This window comes from Gadus chalcogrammus, chromosome 4, assembly GCF_026213295.1.
Source record: "Gadus chalcogrammus isolate NIFS_2021 chromosome 4, NIFS_Gcha_1.0, whole genome shotgun sequence".
NCBI lineage: Eukaryota > Metazoa > Chordata > Actinopteri > Gadiformes > Gadidae > Gadus > Gadus chalcogrammus.
Genome location: NC_079415.1, coordinates 14,117,143 through 14,141,476, shown reverse-complemented (window position 1 = coordinate 14,141,476; position 24,334 = coordinate 14,117,143). Strand labels below are relative to the sequence as shown.

The following is a 24,334-nucleotide window of genomic DNA, read 5'->3' as shown; positions in this document are numbered from 1 at the left end:
ATATATATACACTCACACACACAATATTATCTAGTATATATATATACTGTGTTTATACTGTATATATGATAATATTGTGTGTGTGTGTGAGTATTTATCCAGGCCTGTAAGCTGTATATTGCCATTGCTATGCATTCCATCCCCAGTCACATGCGTTTCTAATGTAAATATCAGACAGTGTTAGTAGACCCAGCAACATGTCTTGTGACTAATTACACACATACTTCAGCAAAGTTCACCAAGTTAAAGTTAAACAAGTGTAACTCAACTTTAAAGGGTATTAATAGTTGAAAAGTGGATTAAACAATGATTGGACAAGGATAGACCGGAAACGTGACCCCCAGGTTAAGGAGATAAGGAGAGCGACTACTCCTGAAAAAGGTTAAAGATGGTCTTTCTAAGTTGCGCAGATGATCTCAGATCAGTAAATTCTGCGGTCCTCTGTTAAAACAAATCGTCTGCGGGTGACAAAGTCATTGTTTATCTGTTACAAAACACACAGCATTCTGGGTATTTGGCCAGAAGGGCCTGTTGCTATGGGGCCCAGCAAAAAAAAGAAACGTGTAGCCCCCGACGTACCCTTCCTCCCCACCCCCCCAGACTCCCACAGAGTCTACGTGCCGAGCTTCCCGACCCGCTAATACACTTCCTGTGCTGCTGTTGTACACAGCAGATCAACAGATATCTGAGGCATCAAACTAGTTTGGGATAATTGTCATCCCCCCCTCCCTCCCCCCCTGACGATACGATCAGCAGTTGCTTACAGTATTTCTGGGCGTGGGTTCACACAGGAAATGTCTCCCTGTGTCTCTGTGGACAACACAAGCAAAAACAGGATGGACATCTGAGACGAGAGAGAGAGAGAGAGAGAGAGAGAGAGAGAGAGAGAGAGAGAGAGAGAGAGAGAGAGAGAGAGAGAGAGAGAGAGAGAGAGAGACCCAGCTAGCTTGGTGTTCTGGTCAGCAGTGGCATTAATGTAGCTTAGCGCGCTGTATCTTATTACCCGGGTTTGTTCTTGTCAATACATAACTATGCAGATGGTCGCACTGAGAAATTTCATGGCTGTTGAATAATGCAACGTGATGCAGAGGTATTTGGTTACAGGTGGCGTGGGGGGCTATTGTCTGTTCCCTTTCATGTCCGCTAATCATTAGGGAGAGTAGAGAGAATAAGCTTGGGCCCAGTGGTGGGCTGACTCAACAATACCATTTATTTTTCACCCTTTCAAACAATCCAAGCAAGAGTGAAGTTGTTTGAAGTGCTTTTGTTGTTTTTATACTGTGGTTGCCTCGGTGTCTCTTTTTGACTCACCTTTCCGTTACTAAAGATCTGAGTCACGGTTCTGGGAGGGCTAACTTGTTTATTTGCATTCCACATTCAGGGAATTGATATCTGGCCGATAAACTCATTACATTTGCCAGACGATTAAGGCAACCATACGTTAAAAACAAGGCCAACAAGTGAAGCGTTGGGCCGAGTTATAAACATTACAACCCTTATGGACTGATTCAATCCATTTATTTCTCAGACTCACTACTTTTCCTGAATACACAAGACCAACCTTGTTTCTCTTTGGCAACTTCTCCAACCAAAACATCCAAAATGCTTGCAAAAATATGTTTTTCCTCAACTGCTCAGGACGCTCAAACTGGAACACGGGACTGCTTCCTCCTGCTCCACAGACGGCCATTGTTGTTTCATAAGGCACATCAAAACAAGTCCCATGTCACCGTTAACTTTGTTCTGCCGAATCCATCTCTATGATTAACCGACCAACGCTCACATCATATCTGTGTGGCGTGATGGAGAGGCAGATGTGTGCCTCAGGAAGGCACCGTGAAGCTGTTTGTTCACTTCCTTCGCCTGATGATTCTGTTGTTGTTGAAAGCCATAAAATGTATGAAAATAAAACGACGGGCAAATCTATCACGGTGCGTTGGTTCTCAGGATCAAAGCAACAAGACTGCTTTGGACTTGGGTTTGGGTGTTTTGTTTTCTGGAGGTCTATAGCAGCAGAGATCTGTAACGTTTATCTGGTGTTGGAGAGACAGAGAGTCATACTGGAGAGTGCAAGGAAAACATTGACGTTGTAGGAAGGAAAACGTTGAATCATGAGTGCCATGTCTTTTTTAACTTTTAGCAAAACTAAACAAAATATAAAACATAGTTCTAAGATATTAAGTCGTACTCTCAAAGCTGATGTTGCGTTGCGCTGTTTTGTGCACCACAATAGTCTACTGTATTCACATAGATTTTGACAAACACAATGCAACAATGCTTGCTCTAACGTTTGTTAAAAAAGAAAGAGAAAAAACGAACAGTCTGTCTACAGTCCAATAGTCTCCAGTCTGAAACTGTGGAGAACATACCGGAGCGTTTGAAAAGGAATTCGACCAGGAAGTGAGCAGGGCTTTTGTTTAATATTCCTCGGGGTCACTGGCATGGGGGTCGCTGCACCAAACATGTGTTTCATCGCAGCTTTACAATGACCAACTTGTTAGGTTGGGGAGCAGGGAGTCGCGTGTGAAAGTAGCCTTGTTATGATTATGTTCTTTACTCGCACACATAGCGCTTGGCGTGTTTTTTTGGGTTGGCGGCCATATAAATATGTTGATTTGATTTTTGTTTATATCTTGTACTGATTATTTTAGGCCTAAATGAATACCGCAAGTACTTTTTTATGATCCCATCTTACTTTAGTTCCAAAACTTCTTTAGTTGTAATACATAATAATAGGGGTATTATGTTCCTAAGAGGCTTCAATGTACTTTAAATCATCTGGGTGCTTATTGAACATTTGTCTCCTATGGTTAAAGGCTCAACCCACATAATAACCACAAAATAAACCAGGCTTGGGTTGGACACTAATGCAATATAATGTGACATTGAACAATATCACAGGCCATTTGTATATTTTATCTCTGTGCTTATTGCAACAATATCGGAAAAAAGAGCACTTAAAAGTCTTCTTGGACCTGAGTCCATCCTTGTGCTTGAGTCTACTACTTGTGTGAATTGGGCCACTGTTTACAGATATAAATTTGAGCCACTTAAACCTTGTTGACCTGTTTCAACAGTCACATTGTCCACATTTTTCCCTGGGACCTGTTTATAGATAAGGTTGTAAACCTTGGGCGTCTCTCCCCTAGAGCAGGCGTTGTGGCTCATGGGTTTGATAGTGGCTCTCGGGTTTGATAGTGTCTCGTGTCGGTGAGAGGGATTATCTAGGCCTTTTTTTCCATTAGTCATCTCCGTCCACACACACCTAGCCTCTCCCTTCTGTTGTTCTCTGTTTTGTTTTGCTGGTCTTTTGGGTATTTCTTTATTTTCTAAGTTCTGGAAATCTCAGGCTGTTTCTCAGAGGATTTGAATCGAAAAAGAACAAGGCTGATTCAACACGTGTGTTCTTTGTTACCAGTGGAATTTCGATCAACGTGTTGACATTTTGACGTGCTGCACGGTGACGAGCAGCAGTCCATGAGTCATCGCCCATCTCAAGAGACGTTTGGACGAAGCGGCGATAGCTGAATGTCAAAAAGAAAAACAAAGGCCACAACAAACAACAATCACCGCTATCCTGATCCACTTTTCAGTGGTTGTAAAAAACCCAACCACAAACCCATCTGTTGCCACCTCCACCAGCACCCACGCCCTTGTCACCGCTGTCACATTCCACACCTGAAAAGTGTTTGTAGCGTAGTGTAGGGTTGTGCAATGTCGTGCGGTCACAAGCCGTCTCACTCTGACTTAGCAGCAGACGACTCACCACGGGATCTGATAAACGCTTTCCTGGGTGGCAGTGCCAACGTCTACGTGTGAGACGTCTTTACACCTGTGTGTGTGTGTGTGTGTGTGTGTGTGTGTGTGTGTGTGTGTGTGTGTGTGTGTGTGTGTGTGTGTGTGTGTGTGTGTGTGTGTGTGTGTGTGTGTGTGTGTGTGTCAGCCTGCGCATGTATTTTATTGACTTCTTCACGATATGGGTAATTTTATATCTCGATTACGACACATAAGTCTATTTATACTTTTTAGGAAGGAGGGGGGCGTGTTACGTCCAACACCAAATTTGTGATACTACTTACTTTCGTTGTTGTGTATAAGCGTTGATTATAATGAGCATTGTTGTATTTTATACTGTTATACTGCGCTAAACCCTCACTCAGACATCAGAATAAACCGCTGCTCAGAAGTAGCTCCACATATTATCCACATTAAACGTAGAGTTAGGTTGAGAAGAACAGTCCTTCGGAAGCCATCATTAAATTCCACAGCTGTCCAGAAAGGGCACACATATCCGCACACCACAGACTCGTTCTTTGTGTTTGACATTTGCTTATATTTTCAACACTTGAATGTACATCGTATCTTTTGATTCTTGTTCTGTCTTGGACTGTTTTCCGTGACACTGTTGTCTATCGTCCGAATGACCTCAAATACTGCCGTGAAGTAAAATCGTGATAGGACAGATCGAGGGAAATATCTATTGATTAGACATTTTTCTGTCGTCTCCCAATACATATCGGCACATCGTACACTAGGGCGTTCATTGAAGTGTGAGCTAGCGTCCTCGTGCATTAGCGTTAGCATGCACGTGCATTAGCGTTAGCATGCACGTGCACTAGCTTGTGTGTGCTGCGCTTATGAGTGTGTTTGTTAGTAGTAGTGGAGAGAGCTGCAGCTTCCCGGAGTTATAAATATCGTAGCGTAGCGGATATGTTATGCGGCGCGCTGCGGCCGGGCTGCTGAGACGCCGTGCCGCGGAGAGGAACAGTTTAGAGTTGAACCCGGCATGAAGCCTCTGCATTGTCTCACACTTCCTGTGCTCTCTGAGAGGCGGGGACGAGCACATTTCACACGCTCTCCCTCTCGCTGTGTGTGTGTGTGTGTGTGTGTGTGTGTGTGTGTGTGTGTGTGTGTGTGTGTGTGTGTGTGTGTGTGTGTGTGTGTGTGTGTGTGTGTGTGTGTGTGTGTGTGTGTGTGTGTGTGTGTTGCTTGTGTGCCCGTGGGCTCAGGAGTGTGCACTTGTGAGAGTGTGTCATATGTGTACGTGTGCAAGTGTGTTGCACTTCTGTGTTGTGTGTGTGTTCACGTGTGTTAAGCTTCTGTGTGTGTGTGTGTGTGTGTGTGTGTGTGTGTGTGTGTGTGTGTGTGTGTGTGTGTGTGTGTGTGTGTGTGTGTGTGTGTGTTGAGCTTCTGTGTGTGTGTGTGTGTGTGTGTGCACGTGTGTTGCACTTCTGTGTGTGTTTGTCTGTGTATGTGTGTGTGTGTGTCTATGTGGTGTGTGTGCGTGTGTGTAGATGAATGTGAAGGCCCAAACAATGGAGGCCATAGGTCCTGCTTGTCCATTTGCGTTTGTTTGAAGGATTTCTGAAGGATTTTAAATGGATGCGAGTGTTCTCTTCCTTCGTCCCCATTGGAACAACAATTCCTCACAACTCCTGAACCTAATGGCTGACTGCAGACAGGGAGCCAGCATTAGAGAGTTGTTTGTAGTTTGGCCGAGTTTAGAAACTTGGCGTGTGTTGCCACTGCCCTTGTGTACAATCGCTATCACAAAAACATGGTTGCAATTCATCATCGGAGGGGAAAACGCTTCTTCCTATTCCTCCCAAAACAATGCTCAGAGAGAGCCCACTTGATGTTCTGTCGAGGTCAAGGACGCCAGCTCTCCAATCGTTTTCCTCATGCGAAAAGGTTCCCAGCAAATCGCTCTTCTGTCGGGTGCTACAGAAGACAGCTGGGGCTGGAGAGTCACCGCATTCTTTACTCCTAAACATTTAGGTGTCAAGAGTCCCCTTACTCGCTGCCCACTCACCCTCCAACTGTATAAAGAGAGTTTGCCTGGTTGGTGTGAGCAAAATAAAAGGCTACCTTTTTTAACGCGTTGTGGCGAGGTATCCCTTTCGCTGCGTCTTTTTTAACTTGTTTCGTCGCGGCTTGTTGATGACCCGAGGTTGAATTTAATTTCCCTTTGTTTGCAGATTAGCTTCCGCTCCAAGAGCCTCTTGATTAGCGTTTGGCAGAAGGCTTGACATTCTGAATAATGGTGAAGGCAAAAAGCCTTCCGATCTCAAAACAGTATTTTCTCCCCAAACATAAATGACGGTAAAGCGCCGGATGCACTGCATCATAGTGTATGTTTATCATAAAGTTGTGCTTGTCAAATCCCAGATACATCCCACAGTAGCCTATGTCACACAAGGCAAGCCTTAAGGAAAGCAAAATAGTGATAAGATTAGTGGTAAGATTTCAAGGCTATTTTAATGCAAACTTATTTATTTAAGTAAATCATTAGTTGATACGTAGTATGTTACAAAAAGTGTCAAATTGTTACTTAACAGAAACACATGCCAAAGCCTTGAGATTGAATTACAATGAACTAACGTAGTACAATTCCACCGACAAATGTCATCTATGTTCTCATCTTAATTAAATCCAATTAAATGGTCACCTGCAAAACTGATACCAGCAACTTTGAAAGTCGGTTAAACGTTTTGACAAAAGACTTTCAAAAAGTCGCCCGCTCCCTTAACTGGGATGGCGCCATGCTGCATCAGACTGATGTTTGAGATGTTTTCCACAGAAAGGCATGCTGGGTGTTACTCTCGGGGAGGAAACGGTTGATGAGTATGTCAACATACTCTAATGACCCAAAGTTGTGGTCCCGAGGGAGCCGTAATGTATCGCAATTACTGTGTGCATCTGCTATCTGATTTAAGCTTCAGTTTGGCTCTCAAGTAAGGGACAAATGCAAAGTTTGCGCTTTAGAAGTTCATAAGACACAACAAGCACCGGCAAATAACAAAGACGGCATTTTGAATATTGGTTGTAACACGTTTTGTACAATTTCTAGTCTCTGCGAATCCAATCATAAAAGTTATCTCTATAATTGCAAAGCCGAAATTGGCGGCCTTGTATTTTCTCATGTGTTTGCTCATGAGCGTACAGTTCTGTGTCCCTGGGCTCCACAAATGGCCCTTAGAGACAACAGATGAAAGGCAAGGAGTGGCTAATTGGAAAGGCATGCTGGGTCAGGTTCCTCCGGAATCAGCTTGTAATGAGGTACAACGTGCCACTCCTTATCTGATGCTTATGATTCAAATCATCTGGCCTATATGAAATACACTTTGTATACGCTTCTGTCCGTGTGTGTGTGTGTGTGTGTGTCTGCGTGCACGCAGCGGGTTGCGTCCCAACCTTCCCTGATTGCTTCCATTTTATAATGGCCGACCAACTGGTAATTCACTCAGGGGCTGAAGCGAACCCACTACCCGCTAAATGGTGCATTGATAACGCGGGGATTAGCTGAAAGGCCGGCCTGTTGTTGGCTTACAGATACTGTCTTAGTGTTGTACATGCAGAGTTATTGCCGGAGGGCAATTATAGAAAGAAGCGCGGGCCGGGGCCTGGGCAGAGGAAATGGAGGGGCGCTACTGTTGTTGCATAAACAGGCTCTAAAGACTCTTTAGTAGCCTCCCATTGTTCTGGCATTAGCTCCACGTTGGCCCCGCACAAGCAGCGCATTAAACTCTAATCACACCGGCGGACTGGCCCACACTGGAACTCTTTTGTAGCGGCGGCGGTGGCTCAGAGTCCAATCCGTCAGGCCGGGGAACACAGAGGACTGTGAGCTGGACCGGCCCATGTCAGGCCTGGCCTGTTGGACCGGGTCCAGGGCCTGTGGTTCAGGCGAGGAGCAACTACACTGGAGTTATGGTCATTCTAGTGTGCCGCTCTCTGCCTCAGGAGGTAGAACCCAGCCACACTGTGGCTTTCCCAAAGTGATTGTGTATACAATACGGTTTGGGTTTAAGTGGTAGGGTTGGCTGTGTGTGTGTGTGTGTGTGTGTGTGTGTGTGTGTGTGTGTGTGTGTGTGTGTGTGTGTGTGTGTGTGTGTGTGTGTGTGTGTGTGTGTGTGTGTGTGTGTGTGTGTGTGTGTGTGTGTGTGTGTGTGTCCGTCAGTTCAATTCTCACTGCTGTAGAGACCTTCCCACTTCCGATGAGGGCCATCCTTAGAAAGATGTTATTTTCCCATATTTAACAGTTAAGGCTTTGTATTGAATATACCAAAGTCTTCATAAAGGATGAGTTTTGTTAAATACCTCGAGTTCAAGTTCAGTCCGAGTAGTGTTGTGTGTTTCATGAGTAACAATTGTATATTTATTTCGAGAGAGTGCTGCATTGAATGCTCCTTCATAAAGGATGTGTTTTGTTATATACCTCGGGTTCAAGTTCAGTCCGAGTAGTGTTGTCTGTTTCATGACATTTTGTGTATTTACAACTGTGTATTTATTGCAAGAGAGGGAGTTCATGTTCTCTCCTTGATTTGTGCATCTGTCTCTTGGTGCAAAAGGCCTGAGGCTGGTCCTCATCAGGCTCGACCTTGAACATTTCCCAAGGACAACGTAGTGACCAATCAAACCACAGTACCCTCAGAACAGAGCCAATTAGAGTCCAAGGCTGCTCACATGTTCCAAGCCAAGGGGCTTCTTGTTCCCCAGAAGGGGGACTTTCTTTACCCCGGGACTTTGTTTACCTTTGATTGACAAATCACTGAGACCAATCGATGCCCAGAGGACCTCTTTGTTTCAACTCGAGCAGAGGCGGTTTACAGCCAAGGCGAGGGTCGCCGGGTTTCTGCAACTTTGAATGCAAATCGTGACTTGAAAAGTGTTTGTGCGAGGCGCGTGTTTACCGCGGCGCGGTCGCGTTGCTAGGCACACGGAATATTGTGCGGTTGCGTCGCAACAATACGGTGAATGCTGCTGGCATTTCGGCCGTGGCAGGTGGGTGTGTTATTTCTAATGGGAGCCAGCAGCACATGCAAACAGATAGACACACAACTGCCACACAATAGTCCCACTCATGCTAGAGAGTTTTGTATCGCTGCACAATGGATCTAAAGGATCACGGACAAACGGATCATGGCCCCGGATAATGCCATATCCAGAAGAACCCATTTTAATGTCCCACATCCGTTGGGCCCCCCACTGCGTTGCCCTGGCAACACACTCTGTCGTTTACCTATCGTCTTTTTCTCGGCCCGTTTGCAATGAAATGGGTTCTCTCTGTTGAGGGAGGCGTTCCAATAGGAAGAGCACGGCCTCGTCCCCCTCCACAGTGTGCTGCAACAAACAACTCTGGGAATCAAGGAATGCACAAGCATCCAAACAGCGAGGGCATCCTCTGGTCTGCACGTCCACTGTAGTCGTCCCGCTACCTGGCTCTCAGGCCTGTCTGTGTGTGTCTGTGTGTGTGTGTGTGTGTGGTCGACAGGGTTTTCTGTTTCATCATGTCGTCTAGCGACAGGAGGATCTCTTTCTGGCTCTTTCCCTGCTCAGTTTGTCCCTCCTCTTTGTCTTATGGGCCGTTTCCTACGCACGCATGCACTCGCACACACACTCACTGACACGCGCACACACACTCACACACGCAAGCACGCACGCACACACACACACACACACACACACACACACACACACACACACACACACACACACACACACACACACACACACACACACACACACACACACACACACACACACACGCTCCTAAATGAGGAATATTCATTTTTCTCTGGCTTGTATTAACATGGAATTTGGAAGTGAATCTGTGGAAGTGAGTTTCCATGTCTCGCTCTAACTCTCTCTCTCACTCTAGCCCTCTCTCTCTTTCGCTCTGACTCTCTCTCTCGCTCTTGGTCTCGGTCTCTCTCTTGCTTCACTCTCGCTCTAGCTCTCTCTCTCTCTCTCTCTCCCCCCCCCCCTCCCCGCCCCCAGCCTTCAGACATATACACACAGGGTATTCTGGTCCTCGGGCCTATACCATACAAGATGTTAGTCTCTCCATGTACACATTTTATCCCCCACCCTTTCCTGCTGTCTTCTGCCCTCTTCCCTGCTCGGCTGCTCCACACACACACATGTGTGCATGTGCACCCATGCACAAGCACAGGCTCTCACGTGCACACTCTCCGAATGTTTGGATAGATCTAAATGGTGTGATTGTGAGTGCTGGGCTGTCTGCGTCTCAGCGTCGCTGGAAACTCTGACGTAAACAGAGGAAGGAGAGAGAGAGAGCGAGAGAGAGAGAGAGAGAGAAATAGAGAGGGAAACTTCTGCTGGAACAACAAGGCATGGCTGCCGTTCTAGAAAGCCAAGTCCAGGGTTGGGAGTCTCTTTGTCTGTCTCTGTCTGTCACCCTCTACTTTCTCTCTCTGTCGTCTCACTCTCTAGCTCTCTCTGTCTAGCTCTCGGTCTCAATTCCTCACTCTCTCATTCACACCTTTCTGTTCCGTCCTTCTCTCTCTGTTTGTCTGTCCCTGTCTCTGTATGAATGTGTGTTTGTGTGTGTGTGTGTGTGTGTGTGTGTGTGTGTGTGTGTGTGTGTGTGTGTGTGTGTGTGTGTGTGTGTGTGTGTGTGTGTGTGTGTGTGTGTGTGTGTGTGTGTGTGTGTGTGTGTCTCTCTCTAACCTTACAATTCCCAATTTTCACTGATCCCTACTCCCTCGATCCCTCTCATGAGACACTGAGGTCTTTCTTTCTTTCTTTCTTTCCTTCTTTCTTTCTTTCTTTCTTTCTTTCTTTCTTTCTTTCTTTCTTTCTTTCTTTCTTTCTTTCTTTCTTTCTTTCTTTCTTTCTTTCTTTCTTTCTTTCTTTCTTTCTTTTCCTCTCTCTCTCTTGCTCTCGCTCTCTCTCTCTCTCTTTCTTTTCCACTCTCTCTTCCTCTCTCTATTTCTCTCTCTCTCTCTCTCGCTCTCGCTCTCGGCTCTGCTCTCATCTCTCTCTCCTCTCTCTCTTTCTTTCCTCTCTCTCTTTCCCTCTCTCTATTTCTCTCCTCTCTCATCTCTCTCTCTCTCCTCTCTCCTCTCTGTGCTGTACAGATCTCCCTCTCCTCCTCTCTAACTACCTGTTCTCATCTCGATCCTCCCGGTAAGGTGTGTGGGGTTAGTGTGTGGCGGGGTGGGTGTGTGTGTGTGTGGTGTGTGGGGGGGGGGGGGGGGGGGGGGGGAATGTAACAGCAGGAGAGACAAAACCTCCAAAACTAGGCGTCGTTCTTCTTTTTCATTTTTTGCCGGTGTCCGGTTGCGTCCGTGGCGGCCCACTGGCGGTGTAGCGTGTCGGCCCTTTCAAAGGGCCCGGCCCCCAGAATGTGGGTCATTTGAAGTCGAGGCACTAAAGTGTGTTGTTCGGCCCATGAATGGGCTCCTTCTCACATTGACACGGTGAAAAGCGTGTGAATAAACAGCAAATGCCTCAGGGGGGGTGGGGGGGGTTACTAAAGTGCTCGCCCCCTTATTCTTCTTCTCTGTCCTCTGCCCCCACCTCCAACCCCCCTCCACAGCACCACCAGCAGCACCCCAACCCCACCCATAGAGCCTGTGGTTATCCCACACTTGAATAGATCAGTAGAGTCCCAGGCGATATGAGCGATGGGGGGGGGGGCGACAGGTGGCCTGCTAGATACTGTGGTGGAACGACCTGACAAGTCGATGCAATACGTTCACCTGAATTGTTTCATTTTTGAGCTAGTGTTGCCTCTAGTGGTCGACGAACATGCAGTCTCCGTGTGCGTGTATGTGTGTGTGTGTGTGTGTGTGTGTGTGTGTGTGTGTGTGTGTGTCTACTGCTAATAAAGGCTTGCCTTACCTCTAGATCTGACAGGGTTGGACAGCTCGCCCCTTTTGCTTTCCCACGACAGCTGTTTAAATCAGATGCTTTGAATTAAACCTCGGATTGCTCACACATGGTGTCCTATGAGATGTACTAAATTGTGTAGCGCTCTCTGTCTCTGTCTCTATGTATCTCTCTCTCTCTCTCTCTCTCTCTCTCTCATCTCTCTCTCTCTCTCTCCCTCTCTCTCTCTCTCTCTCTCTCTCTCTCTCTCTCTCTCTCTCTCTCTCTCTCTCTCTCTCTCTCTCTCTCTCTCTCTCCCTCTCTCTCTGTCTCTCTCATGACTCCATCCATTCATTAGTTCTCCAGATCAGTGAGATAGTATTATCCTGACATCCCCCCCTCTCCCCCCCGTGCCCCCCAGGTTGCGGTGGCCTGGCTCTCCTGTGTGCAGGTGGCGGGCCGGGCGGCCGGGCTCGGCCCCGCGGCCCAGTGGTCTGGGGACGACTACGCCAACCGGACCCTGCGCCGCCTCAAGACCTGCGTGGAGAACCAGCAGTACCAGCACCAAGGCCTCTGCTGCCTCAACTGTGATGCCGGTGAGCAAGCACATAGTGTGGAACGCACGCACATGCACGAATGCACGCACACGTGTACACACATACACAGTGGGGTGGATCACAGGCCAATCCTCACCGAGATGTTCATAGAACCAAGTGTCGTTGGACTGGGAGTCGAACCGGGTTCCGTTAAAGAGCGGTAACGTGGTGTGTTTGCAACAGGTGGCGTGACTGTGTGTACTTCCTGTGGTACTTTTGTTTTTAATTCTTTTCAACAAACAGGATTATTTGATCAACAATGAGGATGTGAGAAGTCCCATGTCTGCATTTTACACGGAATTTCCGTTCATGTTGTTGTATCCTATTTCTAACTGAAGCGTTGTTGCCTATTATGCGATATCACATAGTGGCCTTAATTGCCAACATAAGGGGAGTGAATGACTTCTTGTTTTTATCCTAACACAGCTGATTGTTGTTATGGACTGGAGACTTGAATAATACTTTTCTGCATTTCCTGGGTCGGGCCTGTTCTGAATTTGAAGAGACTGATTTATCATGCCTACTGAGGACCCCAATTATCACCACTCTGCAGCCAGACTGATGCTTTTTATGGTGTCAGTTCTGTTAACATCTGAACACGACTTATTGCTACCAGGTGTTGTGAGAACTGCAGTTCGCACGCTGTTTGACTGTGTGTGTTTGTGTCATAATAAACAAATACTTGAACACATCTTGTTGTTGTTCCACATAACGAGGACCTCAGTTTGCACAATTTAGCGTCCTTCCTCGGAATTATTCAGCGACAGGGCTGTTTCAACGCAGATGTTTTGTCATTGTATTTTTTAAGGACCTCATTTATGACATTTCTGCAGTCTGACTCTGAATTCCTTATGTCGGCTCTCACATCTTAACAATGATTTGTTGTTGTTATGCTTTATGAAGACCTTTGTTATCATATCACTGTGATTTATTTCTCAACCCTCACATCATCACACAAATGTAATGTGTCTTGGGAAGACTTGGGTTTTGAATTTTGTGTATGTGTGTGTGTGTGTGTGTGTGCGTGTGTGCGTGTGCGTGTGTGTGTGCGTGCGCCACCAGGTACCTACGTGCACCAGGCCTGCTCCCGGGAGCTGGAGGTGGGGCTGTGTAAGCCATGCCACGAAGTGACGTACACGGAGCACTCCAACGGGATGAACCGCTGCCTGCCCTGCACCCACTGCCGCTCAGGTAATGAGCCGCTCCGCTTACGCTGCTCCCTGCCGGGGCTCCGGTGTCTAAACACCTGCCCTGGCCCCGAGGCCTTGTCGCTAATCGAGTAAAGAACCGTGCACAAGTGGGTGAACACTGAGATTTTAGTTTTTGTGCACTGTCATGTTAGTACGATTTGCTTTTTTCATTTCTTTCCACAACCTTATTTTTTTATGAGGATCAATTGGGAGGGTATTAATATTGAGTTACCAAAGATATCCTTTACATGCCTCTGTGCTTTTTTCTTTTCGGTGGCTGTTTCACCCATCTTATCATATAGTGTTACAGCCACACAGAGGAGGGCGGGTCTTTGTGTCGTTTTTTTCCCCCCTCTTTTTCTTCATTCGACGAATCGGAGTGCACTGGCCGTCCCCAGAGATGTGCCCGTGTGTCTGACTCTACCTGACTACCTGGCTGGAGCCTAGGTGTGGCTGTTGTGTTATTGTCTCCCCTCAGAGGCCGTCTTTGTGCGGCTGTGAAAGACACAAGGCCCCTGGAACAGAAGAGACTACGGTTACATAGGGAAGGGCTTTGTGGGTATTCATTGAGTCCACAAAAAAAAGAAAAAGAGAGTTAAAAAGAGGCTCCATTTTGTTGCGTGGGTCCTAAAGTGTATCTTTTATTTACGCCGTGGCACTGTTCCATTGAATAGGGCGTTTAAAGGGCTTAACGTAAGAGGACTTTTAAATGGTAGAACACTGAGCCTCTTGCTCTAATTAGCTCAAATTACCGGTGCGTTGCACTTTATTTGTTGTTTGTGACCGTGTAGTTCTTGGAGGGGGAGAGGCCAAGAGGGAGGGGGAGAGAAAAAAGACACGCAGTAGATCAAATAGGCTTCTGTTGTGATAATTACTTTATGGTCACAAGGAGCTCAGGTTTATTTTGAATTGAAGCTTTTCCTCTCTAGAGGCTGGTGGTTTCTATAGGCCAGCGATGCTCCCAAAACTGTGTCACAGTTTGAAAGGAAAAGCGTAAGAAAAGGAAACGTATATTCACAAATCTGTACGGAATTCAGCCTTTTGAATTCAAGATCAAATCTCAAACTTCTTTCCCGAGTAATGTCCCTCTTTGAAAACTGAGCCAGTTTCTGCAAACCTTTTGTAGAACTGCCTGAACTCCGATGTGTGAACAATTATTTCAATGGAAAAGATACAGAGAGAGAGAGAGAGACAGAGAGAGAGAGAGAGAGAGAGAGAGAGAGAGAGAGAGAGAGAGAGAGAGAGAGAGAGATGAGAAGAGAGAGAGAGAAGAGAGAGAGAGAGAAGAAGAAGTAGGAGAGAGAGAGAGACGGAAGAGAGAAGAGAGAGAGAGAGAGAGAGAAGAGAGAGAGAGAGAGAATTTAAGCTTAGCCATTTGCAACAATTACCAAAGAATATGTACATTTAGGGCATTTAGCAGACACCTTTATTCAAAGCGCCATACACACATTCACACACCGACAGCAGAGTCAACCATGCAAGGCGACAACCAGCTTGTCCGGGGCAGTTAGGGTTAGGTATCTTGCTCAGGGACAACTCGAGTTGGGGATCGAACTAGCAACCTTCCGGTTCTCAACCTGCTCTACCTCCTGAGCTAAGCCATCCCCCTAAAAATAAATTAAAGAATGATTTTAGTGGATACTTTTTGATTTTAAGGTTTTACTTAAAATCGTATTAGACTCTAACAAGGTCTTTCCTCTAGCTTGTATGGTTCTGTCATTTCCTACGTTAAAGTTAACCTGCACAGCAATATCCATTTACCCACTCTGCATTTCATTTGTTCATGCAATAATGTTATAAGGCCCTGTTCCACTTCAAGCTGTTCTCTACGGCGAGGGATCTTTAAGATAACTTGAATAGGATAAGCAAACACACAAGTGGGCCAACACAAAGGTTGAGCCTGCATTACTTTATCACCTTCCAAGGCTAACATAGCATTGGTGCTAGATAAACAGGAACCCCAGGAACGCAGGCATCACTGTTACATCAGCCATGCAGCAGCAGCCATAGCACGGCTGCACATAAAGTTCAGATGAGGGCAAGGCTGTCTTGGTGTTGAATGATTATTAAGGGAGTTCGAAAGCGACTCCATGAAAGAAAACACTAATCATCTCGTATTGTAGTGAGTGATTCTGTGCGCATGAGATGAAAGCATTGGTTGTAAAGGAATTGGGGATTTGCAGTAGGTTTTTTGGGGGGAGTTTGTTCTTCTTCACCCAGAGCCAGTGATGTTGTTATACTTTTAGAAGCGCTCCATAGAATAATGTTTAACCACGGCACTCAATGCCTGAGTAAACCAGTGTTGGACTTTGGTAGAAATCCACAGCAGCAACTTCCACTGGGAGTACTCTCACATTCCACCTAGTTTAACGCTTCTCTCTATCTCTCTCGCTCACACGCCTCACCGACCATCCTCTGTGTGTGTTTGTGTGTGTTTGTGTGTGTGTGTGTGTGTGTGTGTGTGTGTGTGTGTGTGTGTGTGTGTGTGTGTGTGTGTGTGTGTGTGTGTGTGTGTGTGTGTGTGTGTGTGTGTGAGGGCAACACATTGCCTTAGGACAACGGATGAAAATTAGCAATTAAGCTAACTCCGGCATATTTATATTGATGCTCTGGCTGACATGTTGATTAATGTGCACTGTCCCAATCAAATAAATAAATAATAATAACATGAAAATTGGTGAAAAACTAAAAAGCAGAGAGACAAAAATGAAAAGCGGGGAAACAGGGTCTCTCACTTTCGAGAGAAGGATTTGGTGGCATTGCTCTCTCTCCCTGAATTGTAATAATCACCCTGTATTTCTACGTCTGCCCCACCCACAGATGAGATGCAGACAGTCTCCTGCACCAGCACCACAGATACCAAGTGTCAGTGCAAACCCGGATCCTTCTGCGTTCCCGACCAGGCCTGTGAGGTCTGCAAGCGCTGTGCCAGGTACGAGACGTTGAGCATTGTTATATAGCATGAGCAAAGGGGTTAGGGTTGTGGGTAAGGGTCAACCCTAACCCTAAATAATAAAATATAAATAATATACAAAGAATACCTGAGTTAACTTTGACACCATTTATAAATGATTACTAGACCTTTAGTAAAATATTAATTAACTGTTACTTCCGAATGTTGATTAATGGTTAATGAATGTACCCTTATTGTTATGAATGAATCCTTATTGTAAAGTGTTACCTTTTGTTTGTTGTTTGTTTTTTGTACTTCTCCAGGTTTGTTTGTCGTTTTTAACTGAAACCCGGCATTTTTTAAATGTTCCCGATCCACCAGTGGTCCTTGCAGGTGTTGATATGAAGCCGATCTCTGTGTTTTTCCGTCAGGTGTAAGGCGGGTGATGAGGAGGTGCAGAAGTGCACGGCGTTCTCCAACACGGTGTGCAGGAAGCGGTTCCCATCCACCACGGAGCTGTCCCCGCCCCTCCTGCCCACACCGGCTCCCGGCTCCCCTGAGCTCATAGGTAACACCTAGGCCCAATCCTATTTCTACCACTTACCCCTTCCCCTTACCCCTCCCCCTTGTTTTGAAGGGGTAAGGGGTAGGGGTAAAGGCACAATCCCATTTCTACCCCTTACGCCTTCCCCTTACCCTTACCCCTTCAAAACAAGGGGGAGGGGTAAGGGGAAGGGGTAAGGGGTAGAAATGGGATTGGGCCTTAACGCTGTCTGCTTCATGTTCCAAACGCTCGTTTGGCGAACCTTCCAGGCTAACCTTCCACGTTAGTTATTTCACAATAGTTTGTATTGATAATGTTGTCTTTATTGTTGTTGTTGACTTGTATGACTTGGCGCTAAGCGCAAAGCACATGGCCATGTTGGAGCTCACAATGTGCAGATAATGTGAATTAAACGATTCCTATGACTCGGAAAGGGAAAAACGACAGCCTCGCAACATCTACAATGTGTGTGCTTTGCTCTGTTAAAACACAATTTCATTGTATGTGTTTTCTGTGTTACGCTACAAAAGCAAAGCAACATTTGTTCCACATTTGTGCTTGAACATCGGAATGACTTTGGCTGTTCTTTCAGCGATCCCCATCGTCCTCATCCTGGTTCTGATCTTCTGCGGATTGTTGGTGTGGTTCTTGATCAAGCGGCGCTCTTCTTGCGAGAGACCCTGTGAGTAGGACCCCCTTTTGTAGATCTTCATTCAGCTTTTATGAGATACGACTTCAAGCCAACGCAATTTCTAACAGTGTTCTCTTGTCTGTGATGCAGGTTCTAAGCCGCTGTGTGAGTCAAGTGAAATCGTGAAGATTCCCATTGTGAGTATTTGGGACTGCTTGTCTTTTCAGCATTATGGTATCATTCTTAGAGCTTTGATCAAGGATTATATACATATTTATCGGTTCAATAGTGTAGTCTCCAGATTTCGACAACAAATAAAAGCCGAAATATGGAAATAGTCAAATTAAATTGGCATTTACTAATGTCAATCTTTTGGAAACCATTCCTCCAAGACAATATACTCCTCAACATTGGGAGTAAAGAAAACATCAAGAGGTTTTCATGTAATAATGCCACAGCTTCCTTAAAAAGCCTTAACCCTTAAATAGCATTTAAAAATGGCAAGCTTTCAGAAAAAAGTGTATCTACGCAATTTTTTCCACTAAACCGAGAACCTACTTTCCATTAAATGCTTCCTTACATACCAACAGTCTATTTTTAGTCTTCAACAAATAATGAACCTTTTTGAAGCAATAGATGCCAAGTAATGCATCTGCAGGGATGCATGGCATAAATGTTTAAACATAATGGTTTCACTTTCTAATAAAACCGTCATTCTTTTTGACGACATTAATTTAGATAATATACAAAGGTGTTTAGCTAAAGATTCCTACATCAACCGGAAGATCAGTAAAGTCCAATCTACTTTTCTCTACTTTACTCCGGGGATGAGTTTCACAGCGAAATGCCTTAAATAAACTCAAGAGTAAAACACTCAAGCTCAAATATTCCCCACAATTTCTCCTTTCTGCAATTGTTATTGTTAGACAGTTTCACTTTTGGCCAGTGTGATGCAATGAGTCCTGTGACGGCGTCCTGTCTCTTTCAAAGTTGGATAGAAGTTGAATAGAACATAGAGCGTGCGCGGCTGTTTGACCCAGCGTCTCCCTCACCTCCCTTCATCAGGACGAGAGTGGCGCCACGGCGGAGGAGCGGCAGAACGACCAGAACGCCGGCCTGGAGGGCGGCGAGGACCCCCGGCCCGAGTCCCGCCCGCTGCTGCAGGAGACCCAGGCGGGCATGAGCAAGGCCTGCCCCCCCGGGGAGGACGAGGACCGCGGCCTGGGGGACAGCCTGCCCAACACCACCAGCTCTTCCCAGACCAGCCTCTCGGCCCTGCCCACCGTCACCGCCTCGCCCTCCTCCTCCACCTCCTCCTCCAGGAGCTCCCCGCACCCCAGCCCCACCCCCACCCAGACGCTACTGCCCACTGCCATGGTGAGAGGGAGAGAGGGAGGGAGAGAGAGGGAGAGAGAGGGAGGAAGGGAGAGAGAGAGAGGGAGTGGGGGAGATAAACTTAAGATTGTCCTTAACTAGTGTGTCTTTGTGTGACGTGGGGGCAAATTAAGCAAATAACTTTGTGCTGTCAACGACCGCTTTGAAATGTGCACAAATAATTGACTCTGCAGTATGCATGTCTCTAGACAAAGCTTTGAAACAGTTTGAACTAGGAAGGCTTAATCAACATGCAGGTCATTAATGTTATCATGGCAGCCCTAGCCCGTAACCGACAATACATTGCTCTTATTCTGAGCCTCAACACTTGGCTAACATTATTTCTTATTTTCTATGTTCCAGAATGATCCGTTGCAGATGCGCTTGCTGCCACTCTTAGGTAAGTGTCCCCAGAGTTGTTGTTGTTTTTCAGCTTCACATCGGTGGTGTTATGTGAGCTTTCACACCGACACTTACAAACCCACCACATAAACCACAGCTGTTGACAGCCCCCTGCGTGGTCTGTCTCTGTTCGTAACGTCCACAATTAAGTAACAAACTCAGACTCCATAAGGTCGCTTCCCCATACTATCTGGATCATAGATTGATCTTATGACTGTCAGCCACCTCACAGCCTTCAGGGCATGTGTTCACACTAGTGCCGGAGAGGGTTGGAGTGCAGGGGAGAGGAGAGGGAACTGGTTGTGTTGATTTGGGTTCACTTCTCTCTAAAATAGAACAAAAACAAAAGAGTGATCTTGCTAATCTTATCTCGCTGAAGGAAATACAGTTTTGACCCATTTTCTCGATCAGAATCATGTTGTTTTTGTTTGCAATTGTCCCCACTGCGTTTAATATCCATTTTTGTCATGACTTTAACATGTTGTAGTTGAGTGTATCCTTTCATTACCGAGGATATCGGTACAGCATACCTATTGGATAACAAATCCTCAAACAAGTGTTTGAGGATCACATCGGAAGAGTCTGTAACAACAACCCGACGTTACCCATGTTTAACCTTTTTCCTTCCCTCCCTTCCTCCCCCCAGGGTCGGAGAAGTCTTTGAGGAAGAGTTTCGACCTCTTCGACGAGTACCTGGACGTGCGGATCCACAACAAGTTCTTCCGGCTCATCGGGGTCAGCGACAACCACATCCGGCTGGCCGAGGGCGCACCCCCGGGGGACAAGGTGTACGACCTGCTGAAGAGCTGGATGCAGCGGGAGGGCCTCAAGGCGGACATCAACAACCTGCTGGACGCCCTGCTGAGCATGGACCAGCGGCGATCCGCCGAGAGCATCGCCTGCGCCGCCCTGCAGAAGGGCTACTACCAGCACGCCGGCGCGCCCTGACCGCCGCGCGGGGGCGGAGGGATACGCATGAAGTAGAACCGCAAGACTACAGAGGACCTATGAGGAGCAGACCTAAAGCACATGGACTCTGTTTGTTGACGTTATCTTTCAGGGGATGGGGGGGAAGACCGGCTTACCTCCACGTGGCTCATGATGAGGCTGTGTGTTTTGTTTTTTTCGAAAAGCCAGTAATTAGTTTGTTTTTTATGAGAAAATGAAAGCCACACGAAAACAAGGGGGGAAGGATGAGTCAAAACTGATCTTTGTTTCTCGAAGGTTGTTGACTAACTCTACGCGTTGTCTGGCTTAGCAGCGGAAATGAAAAGAAAAAAAAAAAGGATTTGTGAGCAGACGGCGTCAAAGACAGAAGTGATTCATTTCGTAGTAGACTCAGACACAGACAGACACGCAGACAGACACACACACAGACACACAGACACACGCGCACACACGCATGCACACACACATGCACACACACACAATCGTTAATTCGAAGGAAGTCAGATCATCGATGTGTTCGGTTCAAGGGATGGCCGTACAGACTTGTTAAGAGGTGAAGAAGCCATCCAAGCTCAGAGGTCTCCCGGTCAGTGTGTAGCTCCCCGGTACTCCACCTGGAGCAGAGCCATACGCTGTAGAGAGGCAAGGAGATTTATATATAGATATATAAATGAAAACACTGGTTTGCAGAAGTGGTGTTAGCAGTGCCACTGAAACTGTGCCTTCCCGATGCACTGATCCCCAAGGCACATGTAGTCATGTAGAGCTACAGTTACGTTATACTCATAGCTACATAGATTTAAACTGCTCTGTAAAGGAAAAATACATTTTACGTGTCTTTATAAGCACAATGCCGTCGGAGAGGAGTAGGAATGTATTGGGCCGTGTGTTTGTTGTTGTTACGAGTTCGCTGAAAGCTTACTAATGAATATGTTACGTCTTTTTTTATCCTCACTAGTTTTTCCGTCAAGCGATATTAAGATAAAAATGCCAATCCATTTCGATCAAACCAGAGTCAAGGATAATTTCATATACTATAAATTACTGAACATTTTTTTCACCTATTGTAAAAAAGCATTGCCCAGAAACGTTTTTCTTCATTTCTCTGTGAAACAGCACTTCAGTTTCTGAAAAGCAAAACACCTGCATTGTATTTCGTAATTTTGTAAGACAGAAATTTCAAAGGTTCTGGCATTTTATTTATTAATATATTTATGTTTTATTAGTTATATAGTTTCCATGGTTATTTATGTCATTGCTAATTTCAACCCTGGTCAAGAAAACATAGTTCTATTGTGTTGGTGTGAAGACCGGCGGAGGGGGAACCACCGACACGTCGTCTGGCTGTAATGCCAAACCCCCACCGCCTTGCTTCGGCGACAAGTATCAGAAGTGGCGGTTCTCGTCATATTTGCTGCGGTATCCCAACGGTTTCCGAACACTACAATCGCCAGGTGTACACGACAATGTGTACTCGCGTTAATGTATATATTTGATTTCTTTATAATTAGAGGTAACCCCTTTTTTTAACTACAAATCCACCTCCCATTTAGCCTACAATAAATGACCGACAGGATAGAGAATACAGCAACAGGTACTGGGCGTTCTTCTACTTGAGAGATGATGAAGGAAACCTTTTCTGGATATTGACCCATTGATTTATTTGATATAAGCTCCCTGGTTAATGGCCTTTTTTTATTTGTAGGCCTATACATGTCCATATAGGGCCTAGATTTCTCACCACCTCTGTGAGTGTACATATAATACAATGATGTGACAAAAAGAGTAGGCTATATCGGGGGCAACTAATGAAGTTTATGTTCTCACCGGACACACCACGCCACAGTGGTGGGGACAGCAGTCATTGTAGACATTAAAACTAGATTGTATTTGTTTTTTTCTGCTGTGGCTGACTCTGCTTTTGATGTACAAAGAAATGAGAAGATTCTATTTTATAGCCTTAGAGGCTTCAGTGCTGGCACTGCCATCTATTGATGAGATACCTGGAGACACCGCCCGCCCGACACACACATTGTTATACTCTCTTAAGACTTTCTTGACCAATTTTTCTAACCTTTCATTCATCGTGGCCTTTCAAAGTACGAAGAGCTGATGCATATGTAACATATGTTCTATTCTATGGCAATTGAAGAAAGTGTGTGTGTATTTGTGTCTGAATGTATGTTTTGATTTTCTAGAATTACTGTGTTTTTACATTTGTACATATGTCAAAGCCAAAGTCCAAAACAGTTCAATTCCTCCATCCAATAGCATTGGGAAGATTATGTAAAAATGTACTGTACATTTTTTATGTAAACAGATTTCCCGTCGTTTATTGTATGATTGATATGATTCTGGTATACAAATGCAGGTCGGCAATGTATTTGTATATATTAATTGTAATTAAACATTTTGTATAGAAAATACTTACGATCTACTGTCAATCTCTGGTACATACACAAAACAGAGTCCCATTTCATAGAGCCGTCTACTAGGACCAACACAGGTGTCTCAATGATTATGGGTCTGCTCCTTTGATGTACCAGGGCACATGGTCCATGGTCAATGCGTCTCCTCATCAATATTTAGTGTACCACCAGTGCCCTGGTACATCAAAGAATCCGACGCTAAATTAGTGTTATGAGCAACACCTGTGTTTGTGCTGCAACGATGCCTCTGAAAAGGCTATTGAGCCAGTGTTGTAATGGCATTTGGGTAAGCCATTAAAATAGCCTCTTTTGAAGTCTAGGATGTTCTATTGATGCATTGTCACGTGTTCAAGCTCCAGGCATTATTCCGCAGGAGATAATACATAAGAGAAGGTTTTCTGAGCTTAACAGCCATCTAGAGTGGAGTGCTTTGTGTTAATGATTAGGTCTAGGATGAGGGGAAGCGATGTGGAAAGACGCCCTAACTTGGGTTATCAGACTGAGTCACAGAATCACTGAGTTAAGGTTAATGTTAATGATTAGAAACCAGGCCAGAGGGTAAAGGTGGGACCAGTTGCTTTTCTCTTTCAACTTTGATAAGAATATCAAATCAATTATTTTCGAAGACATGTTTAGTTGTTCTTTACGATGTTCGTTTCATCATATTTTGATAAGCAAGTTAATTGTTTTTTCAGGATGGTAGTTTCACTATATTTACTCCATAGACTACACGGCAGACAGTCTTGCACAACTATTACATTATGCAGAAATAAATACCCCAAACATGTCCTGTAGTCTGCATTGTTGTGAGTGGGAGCATCATTGCATTTGTGAAATATATTTACAGTTATGTCTGGTATAGTTGGAATCTCCTTTAATCCTCCCCTTTTTCTTGGCTTTTCCATACGTAACTGATTATATTGCAGACTCAGGCCAATATTAACATGAGAAGAATGAATAATACATTAAACTCAGTGGCTTCATGTGTGCTTACTCTGCTAGCCATGGTCCATATAGTTCCACTTTAGTCCTTATTTCTACACCCATGAAGATTTTGTTCACATCATTAAAAAGACAATGTAAATTACAGTATTTAATACAATTGTATGTAGGAATAAAAATATTTATTTGTTACCTCCCTTTGGGAATAAACTGTTGATGTGATTGCTATCGACGTGGTCCATCGAAAACATAACAGGAAGCTTGTGAAAATGTGGTTGGCAGTTGAGTTATTCCTTCCTGTCTACTTTTTTTTGGAACATGTATGTCTACTAAATATTTGATATACAACACAAATACCGACTTGGAGTCATTTAGTTTAGTTTCTAGATTTTGTTAACACTGGTAAATTGGAACTGGTACTGGTCAATATGAGAACTTTTTTTTTTTATCTGACATTATTCAACTGCATCTTCAACCAACCTAACACAATACTTCCTTGGAGTTTTTGAGTTTTTATTATTTTGAGTCGATGCACAAGAGGGCGCCAAAGTCCATTGAACGTTATTTAACCAAACTTTCCCAGGATGCCTCATATATCAGTTTTTTTACTTCAGAGATGGCAAACTGCGTAGTCTCCTTCACTAGTTCTCTGAATCTGAGTGCTAGTGTAATTCAATGGAGTATTTGTCATTAGGATGCGTGGAAATCAATGACACACGGAGGACTTTCTTTAAATCACATGATTCTCTCTCTCTCTCTCTCTCTCTCT

The 24,334-nt window shown here is 45.2% G+C and overlaps 1 protein-coding gene across 1 annotated transcript in view; it reads left to right on the top strand.

The window, feature by feature from the left end:
- The window catches only part of tnfrsfa (tumor necrosis factor receptor superfamily, member a), a 25,100-nt gene extending 1,397 nt beyond the window's left edge, over positions 1-23,703 (top strand). Inside the window, exons 2-10 of the mRNA XM_056588033.1 lie at positions 12,038-12,212; positions 13,275-13,403; positions 16,223-16,334; positions 16,727-16,863; positions 17,432-17,521; positions 17,621-17,667; positions 18,536-18,847; positions 19,208-19,244; positions 19,893-23,703. Coding sequence (XP_056444008.1) covers positions 12,038-12,212; positions 13,275-13,403; positions 16,223-16,334; positions 16,727-16,863; positions 17,432-17,521; positions 17,621-17,667; positions 18,536-18,847; positions 19,208-19,244; positions 19,893-20,194 — 1,341 coding nt within the window. The 3' untranslated portion in view covers positions 20,195-23,703. The remainder of the gene's footprint in view (positions 1-12,037; positions 12,213-13,274; positions 13,404-16,222; positions 16,335-16,726; positions 16,864-17,431; positions 17,522-17,620; positions 17,668-18,535; positions 18,848-19,207; positions 19,245-19,892) is intronic.
- Positions 23,704-24,334: the final 631 nt, after the last annotated feature.